The sequence below is a fragment of the Penicillium arizonense genome (assembly GCF_001773325.1).
Source record: "Penicillium arizonense strain CBS 141311 chromosome Unknown PENARI_contig005, whole genome shotgun sequence".
Taxonomy (NCBI): Eukaryota; Fungi; Ascomycota; class Eurotiomycetes; order Eurotiales; family Aspergillaceae; genus Penicillium; species Penicillium arizonense.
The window spans coordinates 1,574,824-1,591,252 of record NW_019173282.1 but is presented as its reverse complement, the minus strand read 5'-3'; the positions used below and the strand labels follow the sequence as shown (position 1 = coordinate 1,591,252).

Genomic DNA, 16,429 nt, shown 5'->3' with positions numbered 1-16,429 from the left:
CTAATTTTATCGGACGTCTACCTATTTAGACTAACCTCGAGTCTCTAATTATTCGGAAGGCTATCGAACTAAGATTCGATAAAGATTTTACCCTTAAAAATCACGTATAGAGGAAGCGCCTACCCTAAAGTATTTATACACTTAATTATAGTTACCTACGCGCGATTTCCGAGCTATAAAAGCGATCGCTAACTATAGTATTCCCTCCTCGTAATAACCTTCGTGGTTACGATTAAGCCTATTGCGAATCTAGTCTCGTTAAAGTTATAGATATTATCGGGATCGATACTATAAGTGTTAGGACCCTGCGAGGTCCTAGTGTAGCAGTATGAGTACGGGAAGTAGAGACTATCGTCGAAGTGTATATGCAGGTGCAATAAGAGACTAATTGCTGGTCCTTCATGCGAAGGCCAGCGAGTGCAATAAATACAGTGCGCTTAGCTAAGAGACTAGGCGAAATGCACGACCATCATGGTCCATGCATGCGCCTATCTATCTGCACACTGCGCAGCCCAAAGGCTCGCAGTATACTTTCAGGCACCCTCAGGCACCTGTCAGGTCGAGGTCCTGACAATAAGAAAGGATCGTTTTTTAGACGAGAGAAAACCATTCATAGATAATTTTAGGGTCTTCGCACTCTACACGCTCGTAATTATATCCTTTTGAGAATCTAGAGGAAAGGTTTAGATACCTTTTTACGAAGTTTGTAACCTAATTCTTACCGACCGAAATAACCGGGGTAGATCCACGTGCCGCGAGCAATAAATCTACTATTTCTCGTATAGAAGAGGGCTGAGGGGGTACTCCGCGAGAATCTATAGAGAGAATCTATTTTTAAAGAGATTCCTCCTCAATTTCTATCAATTTCTAGCAATTTGGGCGAGTTTTGGAGCGATTTGTGAGGCTATTAAGCTAGTTCCGTAAAGAGAAGGGTACTTCAAAATAACGTGATACTTCGCGTATAGAGCTAAGTTCTTGCTTCTTAATAGCCTAGATAGCTAATAAGATCGGAGGCTCCCCTCCTACTCTACTAAATTTCGAGAGGATTGAGTACGAATTGGTGGCATGGTGGGTGGTGAAAGAAGGAAGGTCTAATTAATGACGCGTTTTTCGCGTCGCTGATCCACTCGGTTGTGTGATCCACTCGCATGTGAAATACGTTAGCGGTTTAATTTGCTTATATAATATCTTCGGGTAACTTAAGTTACTGATGGGTGTACGTGTCACGTGACCCCAACAAATCTCCAAAGGCTTTATGTCGAGCCGGTGCTTTAAGCCACATACCGCCCCCCGAAGGCGTAGATAGTCCAGGGGGAGGCAGAGCTCTACTCTTCTTCCCTTCTCCGTCTCTCTTTGTCCAATAAAACCAATACATACATACCCATTTATTTCTCCCTTTCGTGGATAATTTCTTCAACTGGCGGGGTCACCTTCAAGTTGATTTACTGGGGAGACAGATCTATTTGCTGCCAGACATTAACTGCCAGCTTTGACGCAGTCGGACCACTGTGAGAGGCCAAGGACCTATCATCAGTCTTCATTTCTGCCATTAAAATATGGCTACTGCATTGGGCGGACTTGCTACCCCTCCGCGTATACACAATGGTGAGCTAGAAAAGAAGAAGGAATACCGAGATTGACGATGACACTCGGCGCTCAGTTCCTCAAGATCGAAATACTCACCTATAGGCGGTTAGTAAGGACAGTGGATTGAATGTTATTATGTCACTTACCAATGGGCATTCCCCATCCTGCAATCATGATCTCGTGGCTAATGTATCCTTTCATGGCCTCGTCAGGTACCGGCGGTTGACCGTTGAGTAAACACTCCCAGGCGGGAGCATCGCCGGCACACGCACTGAAGCCAGTATTCCACAACCATTTCACCATCCGAAGCGAAGCCTCAACTCCTATCCAAGTTGGAGAGTCAGTCGACCATTGCAGCTTTTCCTCGACGGTCCGCCGCTCATATCCCACCCGCCAGCCCGATCGAATAAAAAGGATGTCCCCGGGTTGAAACTCGAGATTTTGGTCTTTGGCACAAGCGATGATTTCATCCAGGGTGATTTCATGGGCTACTTGTGTGTCAAACGGTTTATGTTGTTTCATCCGCCAGTGATAGTAGTCGACCAAAACGCCCCGACCAACGATACCCTGCTTTGCCCACGCTGACATTTCGTGAACACGAAGCAGGATTTAAGACGAGAGTCGACACAAGAGCAAGACATACCATGAATTCCCAGTGTAGTTGTTCTCTCTCCGTCCTCGCCTGATATATGGGGTTGGCGCACCCCGTTATACCATAAACCCTCACGAGCATACCCGATATGGCGCAGCCCGTCCCATTGAGTCGAGATCTGAGCATAATTTTACCCGTTAAAGGAACGATCTCCTCTCGACAGCAAAGGAGCGTACCTGAGTATTGAAAGCGATCTCATCATCGTGTACCGCACGTGGTGCTTTCCAGATAACAGTATGTGAAAGCGCTGTGCGCCCGTGACTTGGGGCTGTTAAATAATCAATTGGAAGGTCTAAGCCAAAACGACGTCCTGTGCGAATTTCTTCGGAGGCCTTCAGCACAGTTTGCGCACTCAGTAAGTTCAAGGTTCCTAACTCGTCATCTGGTCCATAAAGTCCCCAGGCAGACCAAGGGGGATCTCCTTCCCGCAAGGGCAAATCCTCGAACCGGGGCCGAGAGTTGAACATTGTGAATGTGAATCTTTCGCAAAACCGGTGGTTGTTTCTCTTTATCTTCCTCGTTTCTTGTGAAGTCAATTCGGCATCAAACAACAAGGCGCATATAAATAGTAGCTTATTGATTGGAGATTGAGGAAAGGAGAAAGATAAAATCAAATGTAGCGTCGGAAAACCGATTTCTCGGAATGAGGAGACACTCATAGGTAATCAATTAGATGGAATTTGTACAAGAACCCTGCGCTGGAATTTATCGGAATGGCTCCATCACACACCTCGAGCTTGCGATAGCGATATTACGCGCGTTGTTAAGAGAAATATGACTTGCTGGAGTTACTACGAGCTATGTACCCAACAATGGGAATGGACTAGGTAAGTAGTTAGCCACCACCAATTAAGGTCGAGTCTGACAATTTCCGGGATAAGAAATGGTTGGGAAACCAGCATGAATCGTTCTGAGCTAGGTATGGACAACATAGGATTGAATTTTCTATTGTGATGAGTTCTCAGCATCCACGTCTTCCACAAGAGGAAGGACACAGATTAGTTGAGATAGCAAAGAAAAAGAAATAAATCAATCTTAGGAGACTGTCGTGTTCCCATTAGGCACTTTAGCCCCCCGGTGAAGGCCCACTCGGCCACCATCAACAACAATATCTTGTGCAGTCACATAGGAGCTCTCGCCACTCAACAGCCAAATAACTGCATAAGCAATGTCCCATCCAGATCCTTGTCGTGAGAGTGGTACTGCACTAGCATTGCGGCCTTGGATGTTCATCCCAGCCTTGCGGCCCATGGGGGTGTCAATGAGACCTGGGACAACGGTGTTGAAGCGCACTCTGGGAGCAAATTGCCAGGCAGAGTTTTTCACCAACATGGACAATCCGGCTTTGGAAGCAGTGTAAGCCGGCTCGTTTGATGCAGCTAAGAACTGTGAGATCGAGCTGATCGAGACTACAGAGCCACCACCGGGTCGCTTTTGAATATGGGGGGCGGCTTCATGCATGAGCAAGTAATGTGCGCGCAGATTGAGGTTCATCACTCGGTCCCAATACCTTGACCTTGCAATGGCTGTCGGTTTCACACTTTCCCCATCTCCCACCACTCCGACAACGATCACCAAGCCATCCAGGACATCCCCATCGCTGGCCAATACATCGTGAATGATTTGGGCACAACCTTCCGGGGTAGATGCATCCCCGATCAACTTCTGGGCATGACCTTTACCTTCTTTCAAGATGATATCAACCGTCGCCTGGGCAGCGAAATCAGAACGATCGGCAACAACTACACTGGCACCCTCCCTTGCGGCGAGAATGCAAATGGCTCGCCCGTTGCCTACTGGTGGGTTGATATCGAAGCTGTTCTCGGACTGACCACCGCCAACAACGAGTAGGCGTTTGCCTAGCAATCGCCCGCGGCTAGGTGCCGAGCCAATTGACTCGAGAGAGATGTCAGGAGGAGGAATAATGCAAGATACATCTTCCATGGCAGAACTCAATGGAGCTTGACTAGCCATTTCAGTAGCTGATTTGGCAAGAAATATTGAGGTTTGAAAGCTGACATAGATGTACTTGTGATTCTAATGTTTTCTTCAACTGAACCTGTCGTTTGGCTTTATGGTTTTGAATGAAGACGCTGGAGAAGCATCTATGAGTGGAATTTTCGGAACCGGAATTCACTTGAACTATCCCACTTGTGGTTCGAGGATCCCTCAGTCCCTTGATTGTTGACTATAGCATCACGAGAGACTCGTATATCCGCAATTAATGATGTTCCATTGAATATTGATTTTTAAATCTTCACCAGTAATCAAATAGTTTAGGGATTTGGCCTACAGTCTGAGTTTCATCGCCAGTTTTGGATTCTAGATACGTAGTTGGATTCTAACTTCTACCTTCATATTTTTGCCCTCTCGAAACGCTTGTGACCAATCATGTCATTGCCCAATTGTTGTGTTATGATCCCTTGTAGTTCTCTCGTGTTTATAGTCGACGGTCCCAATTGTGCTAAATCAGTGATACCCAGCAATCGCATATCGGTTTGAATCTCGTCAAGTAAAACTGGGTTATAATAGTTAGCCTGAGCAATTTTGGTAGAATAGAAACTTGAGACAGTATACTCTCAATTGCCCGGTACACCCCCTCCGTTCCATGCGTACTGAGAGCGAACATAAATGGCCTTCCCAGACCGACCGCGTTTGCCCCTAAAGCCAGAGCTTTGAGTACGTCGCCTCCTTTTCTGATACCTCCATCAACGAGGATTTCGCATAGTTGGAGAATCTCCGGATCATATTGTCTGATTTCTAGCAAAGTTTCGAGGGCTGAAGGCGCGCCATCCAGTTGTCTGCCTCCATGGTTAGACAAATACAGAGATGTATATCCCATGTCGAGAGCCAAGCGGGCATCCTCGACAGTTGTAATTCCTTTCAGACAGAGTGGCCCAGCATTGCCCCATTCTTGGGCAATCCATTGTAGATCCGCCCAAGTGAGAGTGGAGGAGTAGGGTCCACGAGGGACGCCCGATCCATGAGAAGCCAGGGGTCCAGCGACTGGAAGCTCCGAGGAATTTGCCTGGAGCGCCTGCTGGCTAGCAAATCGATCACTAGCATCGCGTTTACCCACAACCGGGGTATCCACTGTCACTAATAGAGCTCCATATCCAAGCGACTTGGCTTGCTCAATGCTCTTTCGGGTCTCCGCTGGGTCTCTCTTGACGTACAGTTGAAAGAAGAGTGATCCCCCGCCTGACTCTTTGCGGAGAGACTTTGCAAGATCAGTAGCGCTAACTGAAGAGGCATTGCTAACAGTGTACGGGATATTGTATTTGGCAGCGCCTCGGACGAGGTTATGCTCACCATCCGGATGACCCAGACGACCCAGTGCACAAGGAGCGATGAAGAAAGGAGCATTGCTGGGATGTCCAAGGATAGTACGCCCCATGTTGACATGCTCAACATTGCGCAGGACGCGTGGGCGGAATGTGACCTTAGACCAGTCTGCAAGATTGCGAGCGTGAGACTCCATAGATCCGGCACTAGATGAGTAGTATATCCATGATCTTTGATTCAATATTTTCTTTGCTGCTAGTTCAAAATCATCCAGACAGGCAATGAGCTGTATCGGAGTTCCCGTTGGTTGATTGCCATCTGGAGTTGGACACTCCTCCTGTCGTTTGGTTGGAGGTCGGTCTGTCTGATTTTCTAGTTCTCCAAGACATTTATCCAGTGATAGGGACGATTCAATTGTTCCGGGGGTGTGAATGGCATCATATTCTTCTGTTGCGTCCTGGCGAGCCTGGTTAGTGTCATCTTAAACTCTTCCCGGGATCAATGTAGTGAGATATCTAACCTTGCCTGCATATTGCAGAATTGATGAGGCACCGCCGGGATGCATGTTGAGAAACTGTGTCACATCATACACTTTACCATGAACAATGACCCAACATGAGGCTTCATCGTTATGGTGTTCTACCTCGGCTAGAGTGAGCTGCATAGTATATCTCAATCTGCTAATAGACCGAATTGGTAGTCACTCGTCTACAGAGGCCAGATGAGAATATCCTTAATCCCTGGTACGTAGTGAGCAAAAAGAAGTGAACTGTTGTATGGCATTTCGTAATAGTCAGTCTCATCTGACATTGCGCTGAGATATTCCGCTTCTCCGATCCGGAATTGGACTTGGGCGTGCCTTTTTAAATTCCGACGCGCCTCAACTTGATTTGTTGACAACTAGCACCACTAAGGATGCTGAGAGAGGGTAAAGAGAATAAATTTCATCGCTGCACATTTGTTAAATTCCAATACAATCTCGTCACTCAATAGCCGAGTACAAACAATGATATTCGAAAGGAACAAGACACGTATTATGTCTACAGCCACGACCACAGCCATTGAGTCCTCTAAGGGTATCGACTTTCCATACGAAGTTGTGCCCGTACACCCAAAATTTGGCTGCCGAATCCCAGATTTAGACATCTCGAAACCGCTGTCTGAACAAGAATTCAACTGGATTCGCGGCCTACTTCATCAGTACGGGGTGGTTGCGATTCCGAATGCCAATCTTCCAGACGATGAATCCCATGTCAATTTTTCTCGACTCTTCGGAGAGGTTGAAAAGAGCCGGTTCCGCAGCCCTCATATGCGATCGCTACCTTTCGCGGAGATTTTCGACATTAGTAACCTCGATGAGAACGATGAGATCGTGATGCCTGGAAATGAGAAACGCATTACAGCTATCAGAGGCAATTCTCTGTGGCATGCTGATGGTTCCTTCAATCCGCGACGAACGTATGTCTCGATGCTTCGTGCTATTGAACTCCCACCCAAAGGTACCGGCGGCGAGACCGAGTTTGCAGATACTCGCCAAGCCTATGAGGATCTACCAGAGGAAAAAAAGCTTCAGATCAAGGATCTAGTTGCAGTGCATTCTTTCCTTCACAACCGTCAGATAGCCAACCCAGACTCGGAACTATTCAAGGGCCGCAGTGTGTTTGATGAGCCATTAGCCAGACACAAACTTGTCCCTATCCACGAGCCTACTGGTCGCCCAATGCTCTACGTTACCTCATATGCGCATCACATTGAAGGTCTGGCAATTGAGGAAGGCAAGAAGTTACTTAAAGAGCTGATGGAACATGCAACTCAGCCGAAATATGTTCTGCGCCACCAATGGCAGAATAATGGCGAAGCAGTTATCTGGGATAATACTGCGGTTCTGCACAGGGCAACCCCGGGAGGATACGAGGGAAAATATCGTCGTGACATGCGCCGAACTTGTGTCATGGACTCGAGTACGGAGGCATACGGATTAAATAATCAAGAAGAGGCGAAGAACCAGCGTAATTCTAGTTGAGATCATGTTTTCAGTGTCAATACATAGTCTTAGTCCGGCGGTCTAATAATGTTGCCTATTGTATGATTTCTTACCTCTCGGTTTAAGGCCGACTGATAAACAGTCGGAAATTATGTCTAATATTCCGTAGTAGAATTACTGAGTCGGTGGGAGTGCTACAAGTATCGTTCACACAAGGTAAATTAAATCCAGTATGCGAGTGAAAATTCGCTGGATATCCAATCCTGAGCAACGAGTTTCTGATTTTTATCATAAAATACTCGGGTTCTATTCTTTGCTGAATACAGATTTCTTTTGCTGCCTGTGGCCTGAGACCTGCTTGGTTGTGCAGGGCCTTAGCTCTCGCTCTCTCAGGCTAGCCAATACATGACTGTTTTCTCATTTTTGCTTCTTTATCAGATTGCCATGACACAATATGCAAGTATGCCGCAAGTATCAGCGTTTAATTGAACTAGTCGAGATACAAGAGCTGGGACGAGAAATGATGGAAGGGAAGATCAGTCAACTTTATATAGCACTCTCTAGCACGCATACCGAGCGAACGATGACGAAAAATATCGCAAACATACTGTTCGTTTCCAATACTGGGGGCCAGCGTCACATCAAGAGATGACGTAATCGTTCATGTTCGGCTCCAACACCATCTCGTGATATACAGATGTTGTCCAAGGCATGTTGACTCCTTGACGGCCGTGTTCATTAACATAATAGCCAGCTCCCTCAGACTCCCAGATCAGTTTGCTATTCTCCTCATCCAATCGGAGCTGATATGCCTCATTGATGTCCGCCCTAACGTCCATTGCATTGGATCCCTGCTCGATCAGCTTGACGACGCTCGAGACTGCATACCGCGCCCAAATCTCTGCCCACGAATATAAGCTTCCTCCACGTGGCTGGTGGTTTGGGCCGTAGAGGGAAAAAAAGTTGGGAAAGCCCGGGATGGCCATGCCCAAGTATGACCGGGCTCCATCCTTGGCCCAGGTTTCCTCCAGTCGAATGCCGTCACGGCCAATATACTCGGTGGGGAAGAAATATTTCGAGGTTTTAAATCCGCATCCGAGAACTATAACCTCAAATTCTCGCTCCACGCCATCTTTGGTGAGGATACCGCGGGGAGTTATACGGTCGATGGAATCAGTGACCAAATCAACATGGTCTTGCAACAAGCAGTTATAGAAGCCGTTATCAACCACCAGTCGGCGAACTAGCGGCGCATGTTCGGGGACAAGCTTTGAGATCAAGTCTGGCTTAGCCGCCATCTTCTCTTTAATGAAACTCGTCAATGTCTCACGTACACCCTCGTTCCGCTCATTTACGCGGCCTCCTGAAGCCTCAAACTCGGCATCGCGGACCTGCAGACCTGCCAGGTCTAAGCTGCGGAAATAGGCTGCAAAACAGTACCAGTTCCAGTAAAACGGCATGTGGTCGCAGAGCCAATGAACGACTTCCGGAACCGACTCATCATATCCTTCGTAGGAGGCGATCCAGTTAGGCGTTCGCTGAAATACCGACACGTGGCTACAAGCACGAACCACAGCTGGTGTAAGCTGCGTGCCAGTTGAGCCAGTACCTATCACGGCGGCACGCAGCCCATCCAGGGGAAAGGTATGGTCCCAGCAAGTGGTATGAAAGATTCGCCCTTTAAAGTCATCAATACCAGGGAAATCAGGTTTGTTGACTGTGCTGAAGAGGCCGGCAGCGCTGATGATGAAATTGGTAACATAATTGGATGTCTCCCCTGTCTTCGGATGAATGGCAGTCACACCCCAGGTAGCTGAAGATTCGTTCCAGCGAGCCTGGACTACTTCGCGGTCAAACTGGAAGTCCTCAAGAATTTCATGCTTCTGTGCAACGTATTCGAGATATTGCTGGGTCTCGGGGCGAGCGGCAAAATAATCCTTCCATTGATATCTTTTCTCAAACTTGTATTGGAATAGATAGCTAAGTGTGTCGACCCGGGCGTCAGGATAGTCGTTCCAGAGCCAGGTGCCACCGACCCCGCTTTGACGGTCGAGGACGGTGTAGGGAATTCCCAGCTTCTTTAGCTGAATCGCTGTAGCAATGCCGCTCAATCCAGCACCAATCACTAGGACTTGAAACTTGGTTCGATCTTGCGGCGGAGCATCAGGAGATGACCAAGAGACCCCGCGGGGAAATTCATTGAAAGCAAGCTCTTCGTAGCCAGGTTGAATGTCGTTGCTTTTGATACAAGAGCCAGCAAAGAGGTTCATCAGCCTATGCGCCTCGTCTATCGATGGTGGTGGAGGAACGCGCTTGGGGGCCCCGATGAGATATTCCACGGCTTTGCGTCGTACTGTTTCCTCATCTTCCTCTGAGATGGTGTAATCAAACAGGACCCCGCCGCGAACTTTCTTCTTGGTGATTTGCATCAAAGCAAGCTCAGGATCGGCCGTGACCTGGTATAAAGCCATTCGAAGCGCGTTGGTGCCGGCTTTATCGACCGCTTGACGGATGAAATCAACGTCTCGGTGGTAGCCATTGGTTTGTTTGGCTGGATATGCAGCCCCAAAGTCACCTGGATTGGCCATTTTCTTTCTACTCAAATGGGTCGTCTTTGAAACATGAAGAAAATAAAGTGAGGTATTGTTTTGGGATGAAGAAAGAGCCAGGAATGAAATAACCCTTAATGAGCAGAGAACTCAAGAGGGACGACAACCTATCTACATGACAGTTCTCTTGATATGTAATCCTTCACTTTAAATGGTTTCATCGCCACTCGCGCTTGGTCTAACATGGAAATTATCCCCGGAAGGCGGAGTAGGGAATTCGGAATCTCCCCACGATCTAGCTTGCGGTCGAGTGAGAGACTGAACAATCATAGAATATGATATCTCTAAGAGGGAAGTGAGTCAGTTTCGATTCGGCTTAGTTCAATATTTTATCCTCGCATTGATTCTGCTGATAATCTCCGGTCGACTGCGGTGCCGTCTTATCCGTTGCAGCGGAAGTCGGAAATGTCATACAGACATGATTCCGAGGCCGGACAGTTAACTAAAAAAAAAAAGGCTGAAAAGCCCTGGATTTGAAAGTTGGGACTCATTAAGAAGAAAGAAACTGAAAGAGATTGGCTTTCAGGTAATATTCGCCCTTAGGGAGTAATACCTTTTCAAGACGCCTATTTTGTACCCAGATGGCATCTCTTCCTACATTTGATGAGCTACCGGAGGTTCCAGACTTACCAAAAGGCTGCACTTGGGGCTTATGGAACCAAGGCGATCAGAAGGATGAGTTCGGTACGTTAAATCTTCTCACAGCTGAAGTAGTCTTGAGTGCCGTGAATGAAGTGCGAGACGGTATCAGTATATCACTAAAGTGAGTATTCCAATCGAAAACAATCAACTGGAGACTAGAGCAAACCTAAGTTTTCACGCAAAATAGCCTCCCATTGAATGTCCCATCAATTCCTGTGTTCAACCGTCGCCCTTTCCAGCATACCATCATCGACAATTCGACCTTTTCACCTTCGAAAAGCTATGATGATACTATATCAATTAACACCCAGTCCGGCTCACAATGGGACGGCCTGCGACATGTCGTTCACCATGCGAGCGAGAAGTTGTATAATGGAATCCAGAAGGACGAGATTGCGGGCTCTGAACCAAAAGATACCCTGGGGATAGACAGTAAGACAGGATCAATTTTTCAGTAACCGAAGTAGAGGTGAATATCAGCAGTATGATAACTCGTTTCTCTTTGTCTAGAATGGCATCAGCGTGGTGGTATTGTCGGCCGCGGCGTGCTCCTGGACTATGTTGCCTATTCTGAGCGTCACGGAATTGCGGCTTCCCCCGTGGAGCGACACGAAATTCAACTGCACGATCTCAAACAAGCAGCGATGGAGCAAGGCGTTAGCTTCAAACAAGGCGATATCTTGTGTATACGCAGCGGGCTTATAAAGTGGTATCACGAGAACCCACATCAGCGTGAGGCCTATTTTCAAGATCCAGCCAAAAAGTGTATCGGAGTCGCCGCCAATACAGAAATTCTAGCATGGATCTGGAACGAGCATTTTGCGGCTGTGGCTGGAGATGCAATCGCATGGGAAACCGTTCCTTATCCATCTGAACAACCCTGTTAGTATGAGAAGCCGCTCAAAACTTTCCCAGGCTGATTAAAAGGCAAGCCCTGCATCAGAGTCTCATCCCTATGTTCGGAATGCCCATCGGTGAGCTTTGGGATCTGGAAGCTCTGGCGACTACCTGTGCACGATTGAATCGATATACATTTCTCTTGACTAGCGTCCCTCTGAGGATTCCAGGAGGTGTTGCGTCACCACCAAATGCCGCCGCTATATTTTGACGAGTAAAGCTTTGATAGGGAAACGCCCTGAGAGTGCTTGCCAAAAGCCTGGTTCTATTTGGCTCTGGTGGACGAGGATCGGACAATTACAAAAGTTTTCTGCCTGGAAAACGGATTAAATTAACGCTTGACATGTTTGGCAGGCCTGAAAGTGATTCCATAGTTGAGATATAACAGTTTATTGATTAGACCCTCTAGGGGCAGTGCAAATAGGCGATGGAAGGGGCTTTCCCGTCTCCCTTGGTCCTATAACAATCCACGAAAGCTACATTTGTTCACTTCCAGTTTTCAATTACTACGAACAATTTGCCACCTCATTGTGGTTGTAGTACCATTTTTTTGGGGATGACATTTACGTATCAGTTCTTTTCCATATCTACATTTAGGTTCTTGCAGATAGGGCTTCTGACCAAGCTAATTCCGACTCTTTCTTATTTCCGATATCCGACTCTGGAGAAGTCAGAAACATATATTAGGAAACTAACTTGCCGATACTATCCGTATAATTAGCAATCCTCGTCTTCCTCAGCATAGTCTGTCACACAACACTCGCATCGCTTTGATCTTCGAAAGTTGCTAACGGCCCTGTTCACCCATGTACACGGACGGCGATTCCCTCAATACAGGGACCATACCATCAGCTGTGGTCTCTTTCCAGAATGCCATTCAAAGATCCGATAGCCCCTTGTTAGGGGCTATCTTATCTATGGCCGATACCACAGTTGCCAAAATCACCGCCAGATCCGGCTTCCAGTGGGTGATGATTGATGCAGAGCATTCTCCTCTGACAATGGCTCAAGTGGTAGACCTCGTTCACACTGTGAGTGCAGCTTCTGCGGGCAACTGTTTGCCACTCATTCGAATCCCTTCCCACTCGACTGAGTATATCAAATGGGCTCTTGACAGCGGCGCGGCTGGAATTATCATTCCAATGGTTCAGACACCGGAGGAGATGGAAGCCATCGTCCAAAGAGCTCGCTATCCACCCCATGGCACCCGCAGCTTCGGTCCCTATCAAGCCCCATTTGCTGATCCTGCCACACAAACCTTTGCACAGTATTATGCAAAGGCGAAAGCTGGCCAGATCGCAATCTTGCCGATCCTTGAAACCTGCCTGGCTGTTCAAAATGCCGAAGCCATCATGGCCATTGAAGGGGTGACGGGTGCTTTCATTGGCCCATACGATCTTCGTTTATCCCAAGGACTTCCGGGAGGAAGCGATGGCGAAGAGGCAGAGTTTGTTAACGCCTTAGCCGAACTATGTTCCGTCGGGAAGAAACTCGGCAAGCCAGTGGGGAGTATGGGGTCCACTGAGCTTACGGCGAAGAAGCGGACTGAGGAAGGAATGCAGTTTTTGCTCGTCTCTTTTGACTATAATGCCCTGATGCAAGGATATAAAGCACATCTTGAGGCCGCCAAGAGGGCTATCAGTCTCACAAAGCTTTGATAAAATCGGAATTACATAGGGTGTCAAAGTCTGTACCTACTCCAAGTCTTCCGCACGACCTAGTAAAACCCGGACCTAACCCGGGTCCAACCCGGTTGGGTCTGGGTCGGGGATCCTAAATTGGATTACAAACAATGTAAACAGCCAAAAATAACTAACTAAGTTATGGGATGCTTAATTTATGTAATATGTAGCTGTAATATTGGTAATTTGCTTACAACTAGGCAACATTTGGGCAACTTATAGCCAATTGAGCAGCATTAAGGCTATGATTTCTATTAAAATGACCAGCAACCGTAGCTAGTATTGTAGCTATTGTTAAGGCCATTAAGGTGACAAAAACAAACACCACTCGCCAGATTCGAACCCCTGGCTAGTAAAAACTATAAGCTACTACTTCATTAATCCCTTGGTAGTTTACTTAGTAATATTACCTTTACCATTTTGCTTTTTATTTTCACTCTGTAAACGCGTATATTTTGATTCAAATAAAGTATATAATTTCATCCTATATAAATACACGTAATAACCTAAGAAGAACGGGATTTTTTAGGTTTTTAGACAAAATAAGAGGAAGAAAGAGTATTGTAGAAAGTGAGGTATAGATATATATATTGAAATGGGGATAGCACGATGGCAGTCTGACATAGCAGACGGATCGATATCAATGGAGACAGCACAACCGACCACTCCCATGTCCAGTACAGACATAGAGAGCAGTCCCTGTAGGTGCCTACTGCACTGGAATTGAAGGTATATCATAAAAGAACAACCTAGAGGAAAAACTGTAGTCATATTGAGGATGGTAGGGTGATGCTATCCCTAAGAAAAGACTGCATGCAAGCTTCCCAAGGCATTTGCGATACCTCAGGCCACTAACACGCCACTCTCACGGGTTCCACCACTACAATATCCAAAACGCGATTCTTGTAACTTATATTTCGTTTTTACTTCCCAGGCTATTATACAGCCCATTTTAGAGGCTATTACTTATAGAAAGACTGTTTCATTCAAAAAAGCCATTTTATATAAGTAGGGCATTTCTCGCAAAAAGTGCATTTCTCGTCAACAGGCTATTTCTAGATAAAGATCACCATGGTGCTATATATGCAGCAACAAGAGAGAGCGCGACAATCTGCCAATGCAAGCAGGGAAATGAAGATCCACCTGGGCATCAAAATACGATGTGGCCTCATGGCGGCTAAAAACTGCCGTATATACACACCAGAGAAAGGAACAAAATTGAGTTGAATTGAATCCTATAGTTTGTGGATTTTTTTCACTATATTTAATACCTAGCGTATTTAACAACAGACTACTGATGACAACTGGCCCCAGAAGTCATTATCTTCATCTTGATGGAAGCTTGTTTTTGACGACGCACCCAAGCAAGAAATGATGAAGACAGCTCAGAGCATCTCACGATAATAATTTAACAACCCATGCAGTCCGGGCTGCGATCGCTTTCCGAGCCAATTCGGAGCTTGGTGCCATCATGTCAAAGACATGGTAGCCTCCCGACCAGACATGCAACTCTGTCTGCACCCCCGACTCCCATAGCCGTGTTGCGTATTTGACATCCTCATCGCGGAAAACCTCCGCGGAGCCCACGTCAATGTATGCCGGAGGGAGTCCAGTGAGATCTGTTGCCCGTGAAGGGGAAAGATAAGGGCTGACCTCATTTGAACCACCAAGGACGCACTGCCAACCTAGAGCATTGTCCTTACCGTTCCAGATGCCCCGATGCAAGAACTGGCGGCTCGAAACGGTATTATTCTGATCATCCAGCTGCGGGCACATAAGCAACTGGGCACTCAACAAGGGGCCTTTTCTATCCCGTGTCAGGAGCGCTATGCCCGCTGCAAGTCCACCTCCTGAGGATTGGCCAGCAATCATCAATTTGGCCGGATCAATTCCCAACTGATCAAACTTCTCTCCAATCCACTCCAGCCCTTTATAGCACTCTTCAACCGCCGACGTCCCTTGAAATTCCGGTGCCAATCGATATTCGACGGATATGCACACTGCATCCAATTTCTCCACCCATTCAAGCACTGTCTCCAAACCGCTGAAACGATTACCCAAGATTCTCCCACCACCATGAATGTAATAAAAACCCGGACGGTTCTTTTGAATTGTAGAGTCAATTTTCTCTAGTATAGAAAGAGTAATTTTTCCGTTCGGTCCGTCAATATCTATCTCACGGTGGCGAATTGGTCTGCCTGCAATGGTAGATTCTGCGTGCGTCGCCTGAGACGTGGCTTGACGTAAAGCTGGGAGCATCTCAACTGTGAGTCCCTTAGGAAGGGGAAGCAATGGCAGTATCGCTGAGAGTTCCGGATCAAAATCAAGCGAGGGTAGGTGTTCTGACGCCATCGTCGCGAGTTGGATGCTGCAATTCTAATCTTAAACAGAAAAGCAATTAGTAAGACAATGACACAACAGCCCTGGAGATACCATATATTACCAGGAGGTAGCTCCGAAAGGACAGGGATAGAATGCTGACCGAGAGCTGGGGCCAAATCACTCGAGGAGAGATACTCATCGGGTCTAAGTATACTTGCGAGTGTCTTCTCAACAGTGGCCCGATCGATCGTTTTGACAATGCGGATAAACGGAATTATGCACCGGTTAAGCTTTGGAATCCCTCTTAAAATGGTTCATGCTTTGGTTTTTCATCTCCAACTTGCAATCTCTTTATCCACGTCGATTGCCCATCCTCATCTCTGGCGATGACCACCGATACCCTTACGTGTTTTGAAATTGAAGATTCATCTTCCAAGACACTCCTACACACCTGGACATCGTAGTCTGACTCGTGATGGCATTGCAGATGAACTGCCGGAAATGCGACCGACGGAATACTGATTTCGTCTTTACCGGAGCACTTTGTTGTGAAAATTACTTAAGCTAACGCTGGTGATCCTCTCTGCTCAAAATATTTCACCAATTCCGGTACGGACCTGGTGGGTTTCCGGAAGTTGTGGATGGCTAAGAAGTACCTGACAGTAAATATTCCGACAGAGACAAATCCGTTAAGAATCCACGCGCTGGGTGCCTCAGGCTCCCAACATATGTCACAAATATCTTACGAATACTGCATGAAACCGGGTCT

General features: G+C 46.9%; 8 protein-coding genes across 8 annotated transcripts; 3 read left to right on the top strand and 5 right to left on the bottom strand.

Moving 5' to 3' along the window:
• Nucleotides 1-1,442: 1,442 nt before the first annotated feature.
• On the bottom strand, nt 1,443-2,706 carry PENARI_c005G09133 (uncharacterized protein; the record flags this gene model as incomplete). The annotated part of the gene is made up of 5 exons (XM_022629937.1): nt 1,443-1,524; nt 1,632-1,683; nt 1,734-2,168; nt 2,231-2,357; nt 2,416-2,706. 5 exons carry the CDS (start codon nt 2,704-2,706, stop codon nt 1,443-1,445), a joined length of 987 nt encoding a protein of 328 aa, XP_022490316.1.
• A 568-nt stretch (nt 2,707-3,274) lies between these two features.
• PENARI_c005G03268 (SDR family NAD(P)-dependent oxidoreductase) lies at nt 3,275-4,213 on the bottom strand (the record flags this gene model as incomplete). Its single annotated transcript, XM_022629666.1, has 1 exon — nt 3,275-4,213. One exon carries the CDS (start codon nt 4,211-4,213, stop codon nt 3,275-3,277), a length of 939 nt encoding a protein of 312 aa, XP_022490397.1.
• A 380-nt stretch (nt 4,214-4,593) lies between these two features.
• On the bottom strand, nt 4,594-6,089 carry PENARI_c005G10448 (uncharacterized protein; the record flags this gene model as incomplete). Its single annotated transcript, XM_022630006.1, has 3 exons — nt 4,594-4,757; nt 4,856-5,990; nt 6,045-6,089. 3 exons carry the CDS (start codon nt 6,087-6,089, stop codon nt 4,594-4,596), a joined length of 1,344 nt encoding a protein of 447 aa, XP_022490496.1.
• A 471-nt stretch (nt 6,090-6,560) lies between these two features.
• PENARI_c005G06418 (TauD/TfdA dioxygenase family protein) lies at nt 6,561-7,547 on the top strand (the record flags this gene model as incomplete). Its single annotated transcript, XM_022629800.1, has 1 exon — nt 6,561-7,547. The coding sequence occupies one exon, from the start codon at nt 6,561-6,563 to the stop codon at nt 7,545-7,547; it is 987 nt and encodes a 328-aa protein (XP_022490161.1).
• A 602-nt stretch (nt 7,548-8,149) lies between these two features.
• Nucleotides 8,150-10,096, bottom strand: PENARI_c005G02174 (flavin-containing monooxygenase; the record flags this gene model as incomplete). The annotated part of the gene is made up of 1 exon (XM_022629606.1): nt 8,150-10,096. The coding sequence occupies one exon, from the start codon at nt 10,094-10,096 to the stop codon at nt 8,150-8,152; it is 1,947 nt and encodes a 648-aa protein (XP_022490355.1).
• Nucleotides 10,097-10,698: 602 nt separating this feature from the next.
• On the top strand, nt 10,699-11,867 carry PENARI_c005G11722 (uncharacterized protein; the record flags this gene model as incomplete). The annotated part of the gene is made up of 4 exons (XM_022630059.1): nt 10,699-10,880; nt 10,947-11,191; nt 11,270-11,641; nt 11,692-11,867. 4 exons carry the CDS (start codon nt 10,699-10,701, stop codon nt 11,865-11,867), a joined length of 975 nt encoding a protein of 324 aa, XP_022490197.1.
• Nucleotides 11,868-12,573: 706 nt separating this feature from the next.
• PENARI_c005G04797 (HpcH/HpaI aldolase family protein) lies at nt 12,574-13,314 on the top strand (the record flags this gene model as incomplete). The annotated part of the gene is made up of 1 exon (XM_022629725.1): nt 12,574-13,314. One exon carries the CDS (start codon nt 12,574-12,576, stop codon nt 13,312-13,314), a length of 741 nt encoding a protein of 246 aa, XP_022490341.1.
• Nucleotides 13,315-14,733: 1,419 nt separating this feature from the next.
• On the bottom strand, nt 14,734-15,690 carry PENARI_c005G09094 (putative lipase/esterase; the record flags this gene model as incomplete). Its single annotated transcript, XM_022629934.1, has 1 exon — nt 14,734-15,690. The coding sequence occupies one exon, from the start codon at nt 15,688-15,690 to the stop codon at nt 14,734-14,736; it is 957 nt and encodes a 318-aa protein (XP_022490095.1).
• Between the last annotated feature and the right edge of the window lie 739 nt (nt 15,691-16,429).